This window comes from Vidua macroura, chromosome 3 (genome assembly GCF_024509145.1).
Source record: "Vidua macroura isolate BioBank_ID:100142 chromosome 3, ASM2450914v1, whole genome shotgun sequence".
In the NCBI taxonomy this organism is placed as follows: domain Eukaryota; kingdom Metazoa; phylum Chordata; class Aves; order Passeriformes; family Viduidae; genus Vidua; species Vidua macroura.
In genome coordinates, this window is record NC_071573.1 from 26,012,969 (window position 1) to 26,034,673 (window position 21,705).

Sequence of the window (21,705 nt, forward strand, 5' to 3'; positions counted from 1 at the left end):
CATGTCTGAGTAACCTGACTGAGACTTTGCTGACAGTGAAATAACCTTTTCCATACTTCCTACAGTCACCTCACTCTGGTCTGCAACTGATGGCATCAGATACAGCTGAAACTGTTGTTCCAGAGTGGTACAACATCAGCATCCCAATTAGCCTGCCTTACTCCTGTCTTGTTCCAAAGTTTCTGTCTCAAACATTACAGTAGCTTGGAAAATAATTACATCAATACAGTTTGTTGTGAAGGTCTTTCTTGACACCATATCACATGATTTGTTTTCTGCAGCAAGCTCTGCTTACAAAAACAAGAAAACACTAATGTAGCCCTCCATGAATATTGGTAATATATATATTTTTTTTACTAATTACTTCTTTAACATTTAGTCAGAGTGTAAACTACCTAGCACAATCACTTTTTTTTTTTTTTTATGGGAACTGCATAATAAAAATATAGGTAGTGCAGTGCCTGAACGGCAGTGCCTGAAAAAAATCTGCTACCTTGGAAATGAGATTTCTTTTCAGCAATTGCCAGCACCCACTGGCCTTGTCACAAGGAGCTGCCAGTGGTGGCACCAGAGGTGAGAGTCAGGACTTACCTCACTGCCAAGTGAGCACCTGAGTCATCCCTGCCTTCATGGAGAGAGGAATGCACTGCAATAAACTGCAATAAAAAATGCCTGCTTGAGGTTAGAAGCACAGTTGTTGTTGCTGATCAGAAATAAATTAAGCAGTCTAGTTCTGCTATGGGATAACCTGTGCCCTCTAGGAATAGTATGATGCTGGTTAGGAAACACTGACCAAATGTTGTCCTTATGTATTAAAGTTGCTCAAATGCATTTTCTTTCCAGGAAGAAAGAAAAGTAGACTGGAAAAGTTATTAAGCCTAGCAATAGAACGTGTCACAAACCCAAACACCAAAAGCCTTTGAACTGAGATGCTGTGTGAAATCTGCAAAGGGAAACGTGTGATTTACTGTTCTCAATGCCATGGTGCTACAAGGTGTCATCACGACACTGATGATTTCATCAAACAATTTTTGATCTGAAGCATCACTTCAAGCATCCCTGGGAGACTGTGCTCTGCAGATTAAGAGTCCCCTTCATTCCAGAGAATGATTGAAGAGTAATCAAAATGCTGCAGAAGTGCCTGAAGGTGACAGTAAAATTCAAATACTGTGGTCATTTTAAAAATAAAGCTTTTAAAGGAAATACAGTAATCTGGAGCAAAATTACTTTTTTCAGCCATCTTCATTATTTGTCATGACATGAATGATAGTAATTTTCAGAGGAAACTGAAGCCTACAGAGCACCTTCTAGCTTTGGAATCAAACCCAGGAATGCTGTGTAATCACATAAGCTGTAGACTTCAAGAAGACTCCCTAATGTTCTCGGTGCACACAGACATTTCAACCCTCATGAGATTCTTGTATTCTGAGCAGATGAAGTAAGTCAGAGAAAAATCACACTGACCATGGAGCATTCTGTTCCCCAAAAGCTGGGGGACCTCTGTATCTCCCCTGATGACAGTCTGGTTTGGACAATTTCATCAAGCTTCCAAGCCTTTGAGGCCTTCTCTACCCTTTTGAAGCTTCAGTGGGGCAGTGACAAGATGAGAAATCATGGTATTGCTAGGCTTTAGGCAGTAGCCTCTAAGTGAATTTTTTTTTTTTTTTTTTTTTTTTTTTTAGCATTAGGGCCTGAAGAAAATTCAGTTATTCATTGGGAGCAGAAGATAACACAAATTCAAGTCCCCTGGAGCCAGTTAATAATCTCTGGGTGAGTCATTCTCACCCCTGTGGGACAGTGCCTCTTCATTCTACACAGGATGTACATTCTGTCTAATGCCTGCAGGGTTGTTCAGATCCAGCTGATGAATTATTCCGAGAAAATCAAGTTGCCTTCCAGTATTTGGTGGGGAAAATGCCATGCACAGCCTTGCAAGCTGCACTGTTATATTTTATCTTTTTTTCTCTTGCAAGCAAGCTGGACAATTTGATTTCTAAAAGAATAACTGACTTTGCAGTCATCTGCAGTCCCTCTATTGCCTTAACCAAACTAGTGATCAACATCTAAAAAACCTTAGGACTGCCTCATTCTGAAAAAAGAAAGTGGGAACTCTCTGATTCAGCCTAATGCAGGCTAGAAAAACTTCTGAAGCCTTCAAAACTTCCCTGGGATTTTTCCATATGCATGGAGTTTGTAGCTTTTGTAGACTCTTGTGTCTGTTTCTGGAAACTTGTAACACAAGGCCACAATACTGACAATGCCCTTTAGATACTATTTACTGCCTTTTTAATGGTCTAAACACTGTTACAAGCTGAAGCAGTTTACTGAGGAAGCGCTGGAAATTAGCATCCTAGAGGCTGAATTTTGATCCCTTATATTAAGCAGTATTAGCTCGTTACTTACAAATATACAATTACAAATCAGTAATTATGCCCAACCATTGCCAACACTTATCCTTTGTGACATATCTGCTGAAGTCCTTTCTACAAAGTTCAGGATATTATTGTTTTGTTTTCTGAAAAGTTGTTGTTAAACAGAGCTGTAAATATTGATTTAGAACATGGTCAGAGAGGGTTAGTTCATTGTGAAGCACAGACAGAAGGAAATCCAGCAGACTTCTAAGAAACCTTTCCAGCCCAGGAAGCAGCTGGATTGTTAGGCATCTGCCTATTTTATCCATGCACAAACCACATCGCTTTCTGGAAGGGGTAATAATTGTTAGCTTTGGATCACAGAGCCTCCTCCCAGCTAAAGGAATAATTATCTGACTAATCATAGCTGGGATGGCTTCACATTTCCCATTTACCTGATGAGGTTTCTAGTGTTTTCTTGGAAGGATCGAGAATCTAACCAGAAAAAAAGAAATAAAACGACCAACCCCAAAACTCCAATGCCAAAGAAACTGTAGACAATAATAAATTTCTGGGATTGTTCCTTCCTAGCGGTGGGAATGTTTAAATTACAGTGGCAACTGGGGATATTGCCTGCAAATTTCATAGAGGTACCTTAAGAGGAACATGACCTTGTGGTCCTGGTTGTAAAACAAAGAACCTCCCTGAAAGTTCAACCCAGTGTTGAACTGCATTGCTTTATGACGCAAGGCTTGTGTTTGCTGTGCTCTGCAGCACATGCAGCCTCCTTCTGTGAAGCATCTCCTATACCAAAATAGCTGAGAGAGAATCCCAGCTTTGTGGAGAAGTGAGATTTTTAAAAAAATGAAACATTTTCTTACCACGACTCTACATACTTTGAAGCAGGTTCCTCAAATTTGCCTGGCTCACACCTTGGCTAAATGCCTGAGGGTAGGTGACAGAACCCTTGCAGAGTGTTCACAAGGGTTCTGCTGTGCTCCCTCTGATTTTAGCCGTAACTGAATGTAATGTCTCAGTTCTATCCTGTCTCAGAAGTTATCCTATTCTCTTTCCCCAGATAATCTTTAGGCAACCAAGTGCTTTATTAAAATAATATCTGCACTACTCTCAAGAAGCTGCCTTTGGATCACTCTGCTTTAGGGGTTAACTTGCCCTTTCATTTCCTCACAGACCTCTTCCAAAGCAAAGGAGAAGTCTCTGTGCTAGAGCAGTACAACTCAACTACCAATGATAGTATTTTAATTCCACGCCCCAAGAAAATGTCTCTGGATGCCAATATTCTTGTGTAAAATAAATTTCTATATGCTGCATACATGCACTCTGCATGTACAAGTATGTTTATTAATGACACAGTAAGTCATACACTTATATTTTCCTACATTTAAAAGGCAAGTTCTAAGGAAAAAAAAATCACTTTAGATTAGCAGCTGTATTAGCAGCCATCAAAAATATTACTACTGGCTCCAATCAATTTAGGCATTATATACTTTATTAGTAACATAGAATGGTAAGGAATGATGCCATCCACATATACACATACATACAGTATTGCAATCGGAGAATATTCATTCAGAACTTTTAATTTTCTCTTGAAATAAAAAATTGGACACTAACAAAACCAAAGTATTACAGCAAAACACATTTGGTATGTTCATGAGTAGAACAAAGACATGAGCAGTAAATAACATGGGTCTTACACAGAAATACATTTCTCTTAGGAAGTTTTTTTGCTTAAATTCATTCGAGTTCCTGCATTAACATCACTTCTCCCTCTTCACAGAATTCAGACCGAATGGTGGGGCTGGGGGCAATCATGTCTTACTGTGTAAAATGACAGCTTGTGCTCCACGAAACATCAATAACCTGTAACACTTGAGAAGGAGGTACATACATGTATTGAAAACAATTGTAAAGGTCACACATTCCCATTCACACAGAAAAACTAGTCAGCTCACAAAATGGAAAAGGAAAACAATAAATGCTTACAGCCTAACCGAATTTCACTTGGTTGTAGATGCACAAGGTAGTACAAATATTTCTCAAAAAAACATTTTTTCATTAGGCAACATGGGCTGGCAGCTCTAATTACACACTCCACTGATTGTCTCCGAAACAACAGATTGCCTTGAACAAAAGAGATGACCAAGAGGCTGAAGTTAGAAAAGCCCTATTGATGCCTTAAGTTTTAGCTTTCATATTTTCCAGATTCTGTACAGCATTAGTATGTAACTTTGAAGTTCATATAGAGTGTTAGCAAATTCTTTTCACAGTTTAATTTGACAAAACAATCCTTTTCCAGCTTGAGAACCAAGGACACCGTTGCAGCTTCAGACTCAAAAAGCATAAACAACAGTGAATTAAGGAGAGCAATCTGGGAGGATGGGACTTCATAACCTGAAGCTGTAATTGGACAATTAACCCAAAATGTAAATGGACCAAAACTTATAAGACTGTGAAAACGTGTGACCCATCACCCATCTTGGGTGTAGCCCTGGCCATGCTCTTGTACTGCCCAAGGTGTTTCCTTTGAAGGCCTTTTTAATAAATACCTACTTTACTCCTTTAACACTGTCTAGCCTGTGTTCTAGGTAGCCTCTCAAGGCATCACTATTAATCTGAAATTATTCATATGTATTCTTGCTACTTCTTCCCTTGCTCTTTCTTCCTCACAAACCATGGGCATTTACAAACAGAAAGAGACAAGCACCCATCTACAAATACTTGTTCTGAGGGACTTACCTACCAGCAATTCCAGACTCTATCCTACAGGTCTGGTATTTTCACACCCAGCCAATAGAAATGAGGGGTTTAAGGCCGTGCCAGGAATCCTAAATAAAAATGTGTCAATGTTCTCTGAGTCTCTTCCACTGAAATTACCAAAAGTTTACTGTGGCTGGGAAGAAATGCTAAGATAAGAACTAATGTTAACACTAATCTCTGAATTTTGTAGCTGAAAGTTATCAACTGCACAACCTGCTGGACTCCTGGGAACTTGGGGCAGTCCCCTTGTTTATGCTCCCCACTGTGTGTGTTCTCTTGCATCCTCCAGAGCTCTCCTGAAACACTCGGATAAAAAGCAAATTGAAAAGCAGAAGCTGATGCATGGGACTGAGATGCCTCTCCTCCTTTGGTTTCTTACACCATCCTCTCCTAGTTGATGTGCAATTCAGTTCATGATACAATTACTTTTTTTAAGGAGCTAGGATTTTTAGCCCCCAATTCTACTCATGCTGGAGGGCTGAGCCAGGATCTGAAGGCTAAGAGTCAGAAACCCTATTTGCAATTCCAAATGCATGTGGAATTTCCAGGCTAAGAAGGTTGTTTGGAGAACCCATAGGACCCTTCCACTATCTGAAGATGGACTACAGGAAAGTGGGAGGGACTCTTTGTCAGGAATTGTAGTGATAGGACAAGAGGAAATGGGTACAAACTGAAAGGGAATTTAATTTGGAATCAGGAATATTTTTTTTACTGTGAGGATGGTAAGACACTGGAACAGGTTGGCCAGACAGGTTGTGGACACCCCAACGCTGGCAGTGTTCAAGGCCAGGTTGGATAGAGCCTTGAGCAGCCTGGTCTAGTGGGAGGTGTCCCTGCCCATGGTAGCGGGGTTGGGACCAGATGATCTTTAAGGTCCCTTCCAATCTCTTAACATTCTATGATTCTATGTTTGATTGAGTGGCTGTTGGCTGCTAAAACCCGAAAATTAAAAAGCAAAAACCACAAAGCCTCAGCTACTCCAAATTTATTTCTGCCATAAGCTAGAACCTCAATTTCTTGACAGATGATAAAACTATCACATAAAAAATACTGATTTGCTCTTTATTTGCTCTTTATTCTCCTGCTGAGCCTTTCATTTAAATACTTTATAATTGCCTGAAAATAGCTCATAGGTTTCCAACTTTCAAGCTCCTTTTAGAAGGGGAATATTAAATCCAGGATGTAATTAAGCCTTCATTATTAGGAATATTTTCTTTTCAGGGACCCAGCAGGGTTTCCAGCAAGACAAAATCTTCTTTCAACCTTTTCAGAACGTAGCCAAGTAATTTGGCAGAAGATAAACACAAGGAGCCAGAACTAGAATATTTTTTCAATAATCAGCTGAAGATAACTAAAGAAACTGGAAACTAGTAGTGAAGAAAGGAATTGAAAAATAAATTTTAAGAATGGAACAAAAATACTCAATCTTTTATTTTGAACAGTGTATACTGAACAGCGAACATCCTGGATACTGCCAAAGACTGGACATTTGAAAACAATTCCCCAAAACTACAAAAATATTATCTTGTTAAGATTTTGCAAAACCAAAAGTCAAAGCAACCATGCATGGGCCATGAACATAAATATTTTCTGTATCTGTATCTTGATGAAAAACATATATATATTTTGGCACACATTACTATCATTTTTCCAAAGGGAAAAGCCACTCACGTATGTCACAAGGCAGAAACTTCCACTTTTCTGAGTCAGGCTGAAAACCTGTACATCCCTTGATGGGGCAGCTTCAATGTAAAGGACTGACATAATGCAAGCATCTCTACTTTCACTCCTATACCCTTGCCTGCCACTTGAATAGCCAAGAGTGACTTTTCCTATATTCAGCTGCTTCAGCAGTGGACTCTTCTAGAGTTCACCTCTCCAGAAGCAGCAAGGCCTGGTCATTTTCTCCCTAGCACTGGACCTGGCAAAGAGACATGAACCCTTTTTGGCAAGGCAAGTGTTCCAAGTGTGCTTTGTTTGTTCTGATAGGTCTTCCCCTGTCTAAAGCATTTATCATACAAAATGTTTAAATCAAGATCATCACATTTAGAGGCTAAGTTTAGAAAGATAAGCTTTCAGGGCCCTTTTTATACAAAAGGATTTTCCTGAGTCTACAGCAAAATAATAAGAAGCTTTTAATTATATTTATTGTACTTAGAGACTAAACTTGGGAGTTTGTTGTTGTTTAACCCCAGCCATCCACCAAGCCCCAGGCAGCCACTTGCTAGCTTCCTTCCCCACCAATGGGACTGAGGCCAGAATCAGAAGGGTAAAAGCTGGAAAACTCATGGGTTGAGATAAAGACAGCTTAATAGGGAAAGCAGAAGCCACACACACAAGCAAAGAAAAACATGGAATTAATTCACTGCTTGCCATGGGCAGGCAGGTACTCAGCCATCCCCACCAAGTGAAATGGCTGCTTGGGCAGAAAATACCATCACTCCAAACATCCCTCCCTTCCTCCTTCTGCCCCCCACTGTATACACTGAACATGATGTCCTGTGGTCTGGAATATCCCTTTGGTCAGCTGGGGTCACCTGTCCTGGCTGTGTCTCCTCCCAACATTCCATGCACTCCCAACTTCCTTGCCTTTTCTGATGTATGAAAATCAGAAAAGGCCTTAGCTCTGTGTAAGCCCTGCTCAGCAATGATAAAAACATCTCTGTATCATCAACCCTGTGTTCAGCACAAATCCAAAACACAGCCCCATGCCAGCCGCTGTGAAGAAAATTAACTAGCCCAGCTGAAACCAGCACAGAGTTAAATAATTCCCCATACCCAACAGCAACAATCTGTGGGAAACTTCGAGCAGGATTCCACCTTCTGGATGGCACTGCATCTGTGGGACTCAAAGACACAGCATCACTGATGGTACTGAACTTGCAGGCTCAGTTTGCTGAGCTAAAAAGGAAATGTTTCCAAAAAGTCCACTAACCCAGGTCTGACTTCCCCAGCAATAGTATCATTGTAGTGCTATCAGTTCTGTGGGTGTGTAGATAGAGCACAAGGTAAAGAGAAAATTTTCAAAAGCACTGCACTGAGAAACCCCCATCCCAAATACAGATAAATGAAGTAACAAAAAGTCACTGTTAATAATGTCTGCTCATTTTGCAGCTCAGATGGTATAAAAGAAAATACTTGATCAGAAAAAGTAAAAATATCACTATTTTCTTTTCAGTCATCCTTACAGCTTTTAACAAACTGCAAAAGACATGATTTAAGTTACACAAGCACTGGAATTTCACATGAGACAAGTGATACAATTCATAAAAAGGACAGAACACGTTTTCTGATACTCCACAAATATTCAGAGGTTTAACACACAAAATGGAATTTCTTCAGCAGCACTGATTAAACTCAAGATGAGGCAGGGATCTTCTTTACAAAGTAAAGGCACTGGCTCTTTGTAAACACGTACTCCTCTCTCTTTAACTGAGAAAGCACTCAAAATATTCTGTGGAGGAAACTTGTGTGGTAGTGTTCCATTGCTTATAAGTATTTCAAAACAGAGATATCAAAGGCCTTTGTCCTCCTTTTTACTGTATTTAATAAGAAATGTTTTTTCTCCAATTTATCTAGCGGGAAACTTTTTAAATCTCCCCAGAAATGCTACAATGAAACTACAGCAAGAACAGTGTTTTCTCTTATCTGCCTTCTGATACCTATAAAGAAGTTTCAAGGCAAAAGAAATGTCAGATGCCAGTATGAAAAACACACATCATCTCTTGTTTTCAGTATTGTGCTATCACTTTTCCAGAAGGAATCATTGGCTTATATTCAAATACAGATACATTTAAAATAAAAAATGAACTTGTGAACGTCCTCCTGCTGTGCATTTCCCTACCCTTTCACTTTTCAAATGCACGAGCAAGACTGAACAAGAAAAGAATAGACACTTCTGATCATGACAACTGTACTTCAAGATTCCTGATTTTTTTTTCAAGTATGCATCCTGAATGCAAATCTCCCTACCGTGGAGTGTTCACACAGCTCTTTACTAATGAAACTGCAAGACTTGAAAATGTTAAAATAAATATTCCATACAAAGGTGAATTGTTTGCATCTTGAGCAAAATGAACTGAGCATCTTCATAGCTTCCAGTACACAACTACCACCAATATCAACAAACACATTTCACTACTCGTACACACAAATCCAGTGATTACACTAGCTCATATCATTCTGTATCTAACCAAACTTGTGCGTTTCTGAGTCACCTTCCTTCAGCTTCATAAAGCTGACTGAATCTTTAATGTAGTGCTTTCAGGTTCTACAGGACTGTCAACTGGTACCTGAAGAGGGAGATAAAAAAATAAAAACACAACAGGAATTAAGGTGTTATTCAACAGAATCATTCCCAAACTCAGTATTCTTGGGTAATTATTAGGCTAGACTCCAACAGTATATGTAGTTAATTAGCCCAATTAAGCAAATTATATAAAACCCTATTTTCCTTTCTTTTTGTAATAAAAAAGAGCCCTAACACAGAATTTAGTTTCTTAGTATAACTCTAAAGTATATATTTACTGCATATAAATATCTGTCACATGAAGATTAACTTCCTTTTTTTTTTCTCCGTTACATTTAACCACAGTAGAATCTTGACCAAAGTTCAGTATCTAAGTGATATTGAACATTATTAACACAGGCAGGTCTCAATCATGCATGGCAACATCAGGGCAAGGACTACAGCTTTTCTTACACACCCCGGTTAATATGAATGAAACTGTGTGACGATCTAGGCTAGTTAACGAGGTGATAATGGAAAGCAGAGAAGTCATGCACAGACTCAAGAGAGCCACAACCCCGGCTAGGAAACCCACAGGATGCCACACTGAGCACACGCAGCTGCACAGATTTCAGGCTCAAGTTAGCTCAGGCAGCACCAGCTCGAAGTTTCTGAACCTCACACAGACACTAACAGAGTGCAGTTGGTCACAGATGATCAAAAGCTGCTGGGCATGCAAGACGCCTACACAAAAAGAAGCATGGCAGAGGATCTTGTAATATCTGACTCCAAAAAGCTGTATCATATCTTGATCCAAACAATCAAAAACCCACAGCACTGAAAAAATTTTCCACTGAGAGCTTTATTTCTACCAGTAGTAGTTTGGAAAAGCTGCTGAAACATGGAGCCTTGTGATCATCAGAAAATGCTATGCTCACTCTTCCTTTAAATTGAGAGTGTCAGCAGAAGAACAAACCCAGCTCTTTATGCAGCACTGCATAGAAACTCCAGCATGGCTTCTGTTTATCAGACACTGACTTCATCTGAAGGAACTGCAGGTATTTTAAATAAAATACATAGTCTATAGGACGGCCTCACAACTCAGTAAACAAAGAGGCTTCACAATTTACAATGCTACCCCACTATTGTGAAAAAGCAAGATTCAAGCAATAAAAAAATATTATTAGCCACTTAAAATTCAAATATTCGAAAAATTTAAAAATTAAAAAAAAATCTGAGAGCAGAAGTTTTTTCCAATTTTTTCATGGGAGTTAAGGAGAAAAGCAGGTAAGTGAGAGCAGCATCCCATGTGGCTCTGTTGTTCAAAACCAGCATGGAATCAGTCATAAGATTTTGTCAAGTACTATTTTGCAGCTGATATGGTTATGCCAGTAGAAGTCAAGCATTCAAGTACGTAATACAACCATGGTAAAAGAGTCACCACTTACAGCTTTAACGTCCAAGTTCATAATCCCTGAATTCACATTGTGTCTTCGCAAATCTGATTTTATTAAGGCTGAAAAAAGAAGGAAAAGGGAAAGCTGGTTCACACCTTTGCAGTGACATGCTCTTCCAGGGAAATGTTTGCAGAGTGCAAGCACACAGAAGCTGCTTTCAGCGCATTTTCAAAATACCCGTATTCGCTCTTCGCAATTTGATCTTACTCCTCACAACGCACACAAAGCAGGAAATGACAATAAAATCTTTTAAACCACAAGCACTTAAAGAAAAACTTGATAGTTCAGCACTTTCAGCACACTTGTGATTCAACATATGTAAACACTGGCACAGTTCCAGAGTGCATCAGCAATTTCTTGCATTTGGAAAACTGCAAACTTCCCCCATTTGTGCATTTGTTTCTATTTCTTGCCCCATTCTGGAGATGGACATCTGTCTCAAATTCAAGACGTCTCAAGAAATGGGGGTCTCAAGACTATGGCTGTCCATATATTAGCAACATCATCCTAAAAGCACCTACGTTTTTACATTACTTGCATTTGTAATTACCTGTTAAAATAATGCCCACAAAAATCCAAGCACAAAGAAAGATGTTTCCTGCACGAGGACTGTAGTCTGTTGTGAGCTTTCCTTGAACAAGTGTAAAGATAATTCCAAATATCTATAAACAAACAAGTAACTTCATCAGGATAATACAGAAAAGAGTCATCATTTTATCTTTAAAAGTTCCAGGTCATATCTTATAGAAATCAAATAAAAAAAAAAAAAAAAAAAAAAAAAAAAAAAAAAAAAAAAAAAAAAAAAACAGGACTATAGCAACAAAACAGAGACTTAGCTAAGTCTAAGAAAGCCTTCCTAGACTTGAGCATAGTGGTATTCCTGAACATTACTTCACTTGAAGAAATAAAATGCTGTAACCTGTGCTGATGCATTAAGGAGACCTGAGGAAGTGCCTTCAGACTCTGGATATGTAATTTCCACAGCAAATTCAAACCCAAGTGGAAGATAGCCAGTCATGAAGAACCTGTTGAAGAGGAGAGTAAGAGGATGACAGGCATGGCCTTCATCTGTAGTAACAGTAAGAAAACATAACATGATGCTCTGAACTGTCATGTGTTCATGGCTTAACAGAATTCAGTAATTCCAAATAATAGTGACTGCTTCGTTCCCTCAGTATGATCCAAGAATTTTAGCCATACATCTTTCCCTTTAGGGCAAAGCTGTTAAAATATGTTTGTCCTATTTCCCATAACCACCATACATAGGAAACAACCTTTGCAAACAAGTCTGCAAGCCACTCCATACTTGAAGCCAATTACTTTCATATCAAAGACACACACAAACAACATCATTTGATCAGCCCAAATATCCATGCTGGAGGACAAAAAAATGAGTAGGGAGTGAGGCTGTACACTTGAACACCTCCTGGAAGCTGCTATGGAGAAGCTGAGGGGACCGATGGATGATGGGAAGAGGCTTAATGCAGCTGAGATTGGTTGACTGGTTTTTAAACTGAAACTCTCAAGACATCTCTAGTTTCATCTTGACCTCTGTGTCTGAATACAGCAACACTCCCTCAGCACCTCTTGAGGCTTTTAGATTGGATATCTATAAGCAAAGCAACCAGCATGTTGCCTGAGCTATCAAAGTATAGGTTAATGAAAATGCAGAGAAGCCAGTCTTCCTAGATCTGCTCAGTTAAACTCTAATCACCTACACACTGGTCAAGAGAAAGCTTCAACTTCACTGCAGACAGCTTTTTGAATAGAAACCAAATAAATTGACCACATAGAGACCTCTCTTAGGTCCTTAAAATGGTAAATGAAATTTACTGAAAAGTGAGTTACTTTAGCTTTTTTTCTGATGTAACAGAAGGTGAAAGCCTAACTGTACTGTGAGCTAAAGGCATAGGCTGAGACCATGGTGACAGGATACACAGCAGAATTATCCAGGTAAAACATTTAAATATGTTTCAGAACAGAACTGCAGTAAGTCTTGTAGTGCTCTTTAATTGCTCACCCAAGCACTCCTCCAGTCACGAACACTACTATAAGGTATCCGAGGTCCAGGGTGAAGGTAAATACCAGCAACCCAATGAAAGAGAGAATGTAAACAATCAAAGTAGTTTGCCTGCAACCCAACAACAACAACAAAAAATTAACATTGTTAATAGAAAGCCATAGCACATTGCTGAAGCATGGAAGGATAACATGAACATCACATAAGCCACTCTAAAACTATAAAATTTGCTTCATGTAATTCTGCCTCAAACTTAGCATGCAGTGAGCACATATTCATTCCTAAACCCTTCATTTGTTATCTGGCTGCTTCACTCAAGGCTAAGGACACTTACTCAAACTCTTAAAGAATGGACAATCACAGCACATACCTTAAGACTATTTTAGTTCTCTGCTATGCTGTACCTCTTGGCCATTCTGCAGTGCTGTCCATTACACAATACATCAACACAGGAGCAGCTGAGTCCAACACGATTAGCAATAAAAGTCAGCCTACCAAGAGGCAAGTCAAATCTCATTACAGTGTTCTATTTATTTTGAATCTGGAAGAAGGGATGTCTTCCAAATTCTTAAAATACATAGTTGTAAGCCAAAACACATGCAGAAACAAAGCCAATCTACAGCATTAACATCCATTACGCTTGTAGAGGCACATAATGTACTAAGAGTCACATGGGAGAACTACTCCATCACAAACAGTGCTCCAGGGCAGTGCTCGCTCCTGGGGGCACCACACCATGGATGATGGACCCAGGAGCTCCTAGGCCAGAAGAGGGCTCTGCTCTATGGATCATCCCCTGAATTAAAGCAAACATTACTTACTAACAGGATCAGGAGTAGCATAAAAAAATTGAGAATCCATCAGCTGGCCATTTGACAAAACAATGCAGGGTAGGCTTAGAGACTTTATGCTTTCCTAGGAGAAGAAGCCCACTGGGCCACCTGGCCACTGTATGTAGGACCTACAGTGCTTTCCTTACACTCCTGAGGAGATAGAAATAGATGACAAACCCCTTTGCATTCTGCTCCCTCACTTCTTTTGGCCAATAACCAGTAGGAGTCTCAAGCTTTCACTGTAGCCACAGAAATTTCTCTCCATCAAGGCCACTAAAAGATCAGGGACCAACTGCATTTCATCAGCAGTTCATTTCAGCCCTTATGTTGGAGTATTTTCCTAATGCAATTGCATCACTCTCCTACCCTTAACCCCACACATGCCTACCCACACTTACTTGTATGTTTTAGTGTAATCCAGCCACAAACCACAAATAATCGAACCCACCATTCCTGCCACCACCAGTGTCAAGCCAATTCTCCCAGCGTTCACTTCTTCTCCCTTTCAACAAATATTTATATGGTGCTCATTAATAATTGCTTCCATTCAGAGTCAAGTTCAGACCTCTTGGCAGTCATAAGTGCAAACAAACATTCCTATGACTCCCACAGCTGTATGGCACAAGAAACTGCACAGAGGTATAAAAGAAACCAAATGTCTGAGCACACATAGTACCTACAAAATAAACATCACCTCTGCAAATGTACAGTGAAAAAGAGAAAGATAAGATCCAAGAAACTTACCTCATAATGAGTTACTATCATCTGGTTTAATAATGTGGAGACAGAGTAAAATGCCCCAGTCATAATACCTGCAGTACCAAGAAAAAAGCTTCAGTCATTCCAGGTGCAGCCATGCTGATTTGTTACCCTAAAGAATTCACCTTCTGACATTTAAGACTCACAACACAAAACCTTTTATGTGCCAGGTAAAATCTCTTCACTGGGCCTATAAGTGATATTTTGCATCTTTACGGATTTTCCAGCACTGGCACCTGAGTAAATAAAAGTTTGACACTCCCTCCCCCATAAAAAAAAATCCCACAATTAAAATTCTATGTGCTTCTGGCCCACATCTGAACCTTTCTACCAGACTACAAGCAGATACTGATCTTACCACTTACCATAACTGATTAGCAAAAGTATAAATGGAATATTTTTGAACAAGTTAATAATGGACTGCTTGTAGGAGTAATCCTCAGGAGGTTTATTTTGCAGGACTGCTTGAGAGTGACTGGGAGGGTATTTGGGCTTTTCTTCAAACACTGGGGAAAAAGAAGAAGGAACATTTTTTGATTCATCGCTACCAAACTAATGTGGTGTTGTGGGGTTTTTTTGGTGTTTTTTTTTTTCTTTTTTTTTTTTTTTTTTTTTGTTTTTTTTTTGTTTTTTTTTTGTTTTTTTTTGTTTTTTTTTGGAAGTGTTTCAGCTTGATGAATTTCAGAAGAGTGACTTGTAGGAGTGACTTGTAGTTTTAACAACTGCATGAAAAACAATTTCTAGATTTTCTCATGGAAGAACTGAGTCACAGCCACAAAGGATGTGTTATCTGGTCACATTTGATTGCTACCAAAATAGGGTTAAAGACAGCACAGCCTTCATCTGCAATACATCAAGACCTTTGTATATAAATTGTAAGATTAACAGAGTGAATTCACATTATATCATAAGTCCTTGTAGCAAAGAAACTAAGAGAACTAAATATTCTGAAAGAAATCACCCCATGTGAAGCACAACATAGAAGGAAATGGCTGTTGCTTAACCCTGGCACAACAGGTAAGTGAACACAAACTGGAAAAATTGTAACCTCAGCTACTTTGAGCAGTCAGCTGCTTTACGTGAGACATTGTAAACACCCCCTGTAGCCAGCATGTCAATTCCAGTAATTTAAACACTTACCAACTCCTGCTAAGAAGAACAGAAGTGTGGACACTATCGCTGTTCCGTAGAACATGATGCTGATGTTATGTGCCATAAGATCAATATCATTTGGTGTATTTGGGACCAAAACAGGTGGCAACAAAAAGCCAATTGCAGTACCAAGCTGTAAAGCAAGAAAAAAAAAAAAAATCAGTTCCCTCTGAACATACAAATTACCAGAAGTGAGAACTCTTACCAGGTAGAATTCAGAATTGTTATCATAATATGCATTAATAAAACTTTAGTATCACATTTCAGAGCCAGTTGCTCTCAACGTTGTTTTACAACCAGATCTTCCATAACTCAGGTTTAATCTTTTCACTTCTCAGTTGAACTACAATACCGCGTTTAGTGTATATATTTACACTACACATAGTACTTATAAAAGAATCTTCATTCTTATAAAGAATTTTTCACAGGAACTAAACATGAACATAAATTTGTCTCAATCTTCCCGCAACTGAAGGGCTACAGATGACACAAGATTCCAGCTACTCTTGTAGAAATGTTCTTCATTTGATGTCATGCTCCTGCCGCTACAGTAGCAAAGCCTGACTCCAAGGTTTACTGAAGAACAGACAGAGCAGAGCAAAGGAATATCCTTATCAAGACCAAACTCAACAATTATTTCTAAGGAAAATCACAGAATGAAGTTGTAGTGGGTTTATGTGTGGAGCAAATTCCATCACAACAACTGATTTTGCATTAAAGAGACATAAAACAGGAACTGAAATTTTGGGTATACATATAAAGCTTTTAAAATATGAAGGAACAAGTCCTGGACTATTCTCCAATTTCTCTCTTCTGCTCCCCCGAAACTTAATGGCATTTTAAAGTGTTAGAACATTTATTTTAGGTAAAATTAAATGAAAAAATAGCACCAAAGACCAACAATCAGCACGCACATTAGAGGTGTGCCACTGCGCTTACAAAGCACCCTTTTTGCATACCCTGATGAGGGGTTTGCTACCTTTTTCCCCCCCAGGCCATCATATCGACACAGTATCCAATGGTCACAGGAGAAATTTGTCTCCTTTTGTCCTCACCCTTCAGTATATGAACCCTACAAACACGAACAGAGCACACAGTTACTTTTTGTCTTTAGGTATATTTTTTCCTCGCCCAATAGTAGCCAATGCAGTACCCACAATGTTCCAACAAAGTCGAGTGATACCATTTTCCATCACTTACATCTAGAGAGGTTAAGACCAGAAAGAAGAAAGTGTTCCAATGAGTTCGGTGTGCCTCATTTAAGACGCTTGTGGAGATCTGGCACTCCTAACAACCCTGGACAGGTACATCACTGCATTCCCAGTGATTTGTGTTCCAGTTGCATCTCAAAGAAGTGAGATCTGATTTTTGATAACTGCTCTGTTCCTCCCCTGCCTGCTGTCCCGGCATTCCCTGTAGCTCTGAAGTTTCACACAGTATCTGATAAGCAACTGGATTACCAACAGCTGGGTGGGTTATGGCAACCTGTTCTATTACACAGTTGACATTGTGCAATTAGCCAGTACAGTGAGTGGGTTATAGCGACGTGTTGTGTTACACAGTTCACATTGTGCAATTATCACTGCGGTGAGACCCAACGGGAATGCATATGCAGAAGAGAACTGCAATGGGACACATAGACATTAGTTCTAACTTACAAGTGCCTAACTTCTTGCTACTCTTTCAATCTAGCTTTTGAGAGGTTTTTAGGGTTTTTTTTAAGGAAGTAAAATGTGAGAATAGAGAAATTCTGTTGTTCTATTGACACAGTACCAGCAAGCACTTCAGCAGACACACTGAGATCAGTCCTTATCAAAGCAATGACCCATGCTCTGACTCCATGTTGCAGAAGGCTGAATAAATTGCTTTTATTAAGCTAAATTATATTACATTAATACTATACTATATTATAACTATATCATACTAAAAGGATACTAAAGAAAAACATGTGTCTGTCTCCAGACAGTCATGATACAGCTTTAATCCAACTGGCCAATCAATCCAAACAGCCATCACCTCACCGGTGTCCAATTAACAAATCACTCTTTGGTAAACAATCTCCATAACACATTTACATGTGCCAAACAACAGGAGCAGCGTATAGAGATAAGAATTCTTTTCTTCTTTCTCTGAGCTTTCGCACTGCATCTCACAGCTTCCCAGGAAAAATCCTGGGAGAGAGAATCATGTCTCTCTCTGTTCAGAGAATGTGAATACCACAAGTCCTAGCTTCTGGAGGGGAATACACTCCAGAAATACCCACAGTTTATTTTGTTCACATCCTGATCCTGCTTCCCTTGTCCATCCTTCTCATGGTTCCCATCCACACAATTCCTGCTCTCCCACTCCTGTCCTGCACCACTTTAACCCCACATCTCAGCATCCAAGTGAAGTGTCAGTTTCAGGCTCCAAGCTGGATACTTGACACTGCTGCAGAACTGAAAACTCAGTAACTCCTTGCTACTGGGAGGCCTGGTGCATGTCAGGAAGAGGGGAAAATTAGCTGCCAAAGAAACCTTTAACCTCATACCAGGATGCAGATCCAAACTTTTTGCCTCACTGCTGAAACAACCAACAATTTCTGAAATCTTCAGTCCAAAAGGGACAGCTGATTTGTCCACTGGAGTCCTTTGATGCAAAAAAAAAAAAAAAAAAAAAAAAAAAAAGGCGTTTTGGAAGAACTGTGAACAGCCAGGTATCAGCTAGGTTTAGGTACGCCCTAACTGTAAATACTTAACATTAATGTCACTGCTGTCATAATCCAAAGTGCACAAACATAAAATAATTAGAATCACATGATAAAAAACAAATTCCCCCATTATCTTAACCAAACTCTACCTATGACCTCAGCCTGCATCAGTGATGCTGATTTTGCCACAGGAGGAAAAAAAAAAAAAAAAGCTGTGACAGTGGCAGGAGGTGAGAATTAGGCTACAGGAGGAAAAAGTATCATACCTGCACCTGTGCTTTCAGATGCACCTGTTTCAGCTCTCTGAAACTGGCCAGGACCAGGGAGCTTGAGGAAATCCATGACTCAGTTATCAGCTCCCAACAGTGATGTGAACTATCACAGCATTACACAAAACTTCAGGAGTCACCAGGGTATTGACTACTGGCACCTGGCAATTAGAGGCCATATTTTAAAAAGCAGAAACCAATATGTGTTGTCGCTGGGGCTCTTCATGAAAGTTCACGTAGTACACATCCCTCCTTCAGTCAAATGAATCCAAGTGCCAAAATGCAAGAGAAAGAGGAAGTGGAATAGGACCACTTCAGAAAAGGGTCTCGACTGATGTACGGCTGGCAGCTGCTGGAAACGGCCGGCAGCTGCTGGAAGCGTGTGAGCTGCCACACGCTGCCACATGGCCGGGCTCCTGCACAGCCAGGCTGGCCGGGCAGCCGCGCTTCCTCACCTGGCCACTCTCCCAACACCACACCCTGGAGAAAGCCTTTTCCCACTTAAGCACCTGGTTTTTAACTCGACGCCGAACTCCAAGGAAACCCACTTCTCCGAAGCCCCGCTCGCTCCCTACCTGGTTGCCCAGCACAGCCACGGCGCAGGCGGTGGAGACCTCGGTGGGGCCGAACCAGACGGAGGCGATGCGGGAGGGCAGCCCCAGGATGAAGACCTGGGCGACGGCACAGACGGCCTGGGCGGCCAGGGTGAGCGGGTAGCGCTGGGGGGCCAGGCTGCCGCACTTGAGCCAGGCGCCCACCGCGTTGAGCCCCGCGCCCAGCAGCGCCGTGAGGCGCAGCCCGCGGGCATCCAGCAGCCAGGTGGCCGGCAGGATCAGCGGCACGTAGGCCACCATGTACACCATGGACAGCCAGTCGATCTGCGTGAAGGAGACGCCGTAGAAGCCGGCGAAGACGTTGCTGAGGATGCTGTACTGGATCCACTGGAAGGCGTTCACCAGCGAGTAGCAGCTGAAAACGGCCAGCACCGCCAGCCGCCGCCGCGACAGCCGCGTCTCCGGCCGCGCCTCCGGCCGCACGCCGCCCGCCGGCAGCATCTCCTCGGCCTCCGGGGCCGCCTGCTCCCCGCCGCCCGCCGGGGCCGCCCGGCCGCCGCCCGCCGCCTCCTTGCCGGGCAGGAAGCCATTGCAGCGCTGCAGCGGGGCCGCCGCCGTCGGCATCTCCCCGCTCTCCCCCTCCGCCTCCTCCTCGCCGCCGTCCTCCACCATCTCGGCCGTCTCCCCACCCAGCTTCCCCGGTGGCGGCGGCGGGCTCAGCCCGGCTCTGCCTGCCAAGGTCACCTGGCTGTGGATCCGCTCGCCGCCGCCCCGCCCCGGGGCCGGGCCCGGCAGCAGAGCCCGGAGGGCGGAGCGGGAGGCGGCCCCGAGGGCGGGCGGGGCTCGCCGGAGCCGGCAGCGCTGCTGTGGCCGCGGTGGGCTCGGTGAGCGGAGACTGCAGTCCGGGCTGCTGGGAAGTGTTGGGAGCGTGTGCATGTGGATATACGCAGAGATGCATATCGAGATCGAGATGGCTGTTTTGTTCACACCTCTGCTTCCGTTTTCTTAGTCCATCTTTCTCGTGGTTCCTTTTATCTGCACAATCCCCTCACTCCTGCTCCTGTCCTGTTCCACTCAGTCCTCACATCCCAACATCTGAGTGATGTATGTGCACACACACACTGAGACGCACACTTCTTTAAGTCTTTTAAACTGAACTTACAAGTCACACACTTGCTGTGTGACTTTTGCTAGCTGCATGAGCACAACAGGGCAATAGTAATGATGTAAATAATCCCCACAATATCTCCAAGGAAGGAGCAGCGTCACCTCATTTCTGTAACCTTTTTGGTGGCAGGCGTGTCCACCCAGGCAAGGCTGGGTGGGCACAGACTGGTGCTTTGTGGCTCATCCCTCACCCCTCCTCCTCGGCACAGGCAGGGCGCCTCGGCTGCTGCACCATCTGTGCAGGGACACATAGGCCACACCACTTCCAGCACATTCTGGAAAAATCCAGGGCCTTTCCCTGCCATATTAAGATTTATCTCTTTGCAGTGGTGATGCAGAGAAATGTACTGAAGTCATAAGAGATGGATAGGCAGAGACAGAGGCCCAAATTGCAGCAGAGGGTGGCCAGTACAGTGCATTATCGGGGCGTGTGCATCCAGTCCTTCATTGCCTCCAGAGCCGCAGGCAAAACATTCCTTGTTTCCACTCAACCTCTGAAATTTGATTTGACACATACCCCAGAAAACTGACCGTCTGGCTCATGTGCAGAGGTGGGTAGATACCACTTCAGTAAGCAATCTTCCCCCAAACCCTGCCTGGTTCATGTCTGCACAGGAGCAGTGTCTGGCAGCCCCGTCACAGTTTGTAATTTTTCTGCTGCAGACAGTGTCACCTAATAAAGAGATAGATTGTTCTCCAAAGCATAATAAGAAAATACAGAAATATTTAAGTTTGCTAGCAATGTTAATAGTATTTTACTGGTTTCTATGGGAAATCGTTTGGAATGTGTTCAGAAATAACACACTGCACATTGTTCTGGGTATGTCAGAGCCTAATCAGATCTGTCTGGCCTGTGGATACACTCAGCCACCAGTCTTAAGTACCCTCACTAATTAAGAGTTGGTATTTTACTCAAGACCGATTGACCTATGTAAGCCACAGTTCCTGATCTTATTTACAGTATGGATAATAATATGGACACGTGCTTCAAACTATTAATTTGGCTATGTTTGCTTTCCCTGAACACTTAGCTGAGCAGCAGTAGCGATGATTGCAGGCACCATGGAATTTTAGATACTACTGCAAGTAGTCCTGAATTTGCAGGTAAGAGGTGTGTGCAAGAAATCTGCTCTTTAAAAATAAAGTTACCTATGTCAGATTCAGGCCCTTCTTGCCTCTCTCATTCATGCCTAAAAAAGTGCCTGATTTATTTTTAGTTTTTCTCTGTAAGATCAGATGCTTGGTAAATTTCTCTCAGTTTCTCTACCTGACTTGTTCTAAGTACTGTAGCAATGGAGCTTTTTTTTTTTTTTTTTTTTTTTTTTTTAACAGGACCTCAAGAGGAAGCAGTATAGCAGGAACTAAACAAACATTATCAAAGGAATAGGATAGCTGGCTTTCACTTTAGGAATGTATATCCATATTACACATTGTATGCTGAAAAC

The 21,705-nt window shown here is 41.5% G+C and overlaps 1 protein-coding gene across 2 annotated transcripts in view; it reads right to left on the reverse strand.

The window, feature by feature from the left end:
* FLVCR1 (FLVCR heme transporter 1) overlaps positions 1-19,765 on the reverse strand; it is a 63,467-nt gene extending 43,702 nt beyond the window's left edge. Inside the window, exons 1-10 of one of the 2 annotated variants that reach the window (XR_008436113.1) lie at positions 19,115-19,765; positions 15,570-15,714; positions 14,795-14,935; positions 14,415-14,482; positions 14,069-14,172; positions 12,838-12,948; positions 11,737-11,842; positions 11,368-11,479; positions 10,809-10,876; positions 8,850-9,424 (exon numbers count right to left, since the gene is read on the reverse strand). Coding sequence is in view for 1 of the 2 variants with exons in the window: in XM_053972450.1 (XP_053828425.1) it covers positions 9,362-9,424; positions 10,809-10,876; positions 11,368-11,479; positions 11,737-11,842; positions 12,838-12,948; positions 14,069-14,172; positions 14,415-14,482; positions 14,795-14,935; positions 15,570-15,714; positions 19,115-19,765 (1,569 nt within the window). In the remaining variant the exon portion in view is untranslated. Of the gene's footprint in view, positions 1-3,843; positions 9,425-10,808; positions 10,877-11,367; positions 11,480-11,736; positions 11,843-12,837; positions 12,949-14,068; positions 14,173-14,414; positions 14,483-14,794; positions 14,936-15,569; positions 15,715-19,114 lie in introns of those variants that run through there. The other variant, XM_053972450.1, reaches the window with a different exon arrangement.
* Positions 19,766-21,705: the final 1,940 nt, after the last annotated feature.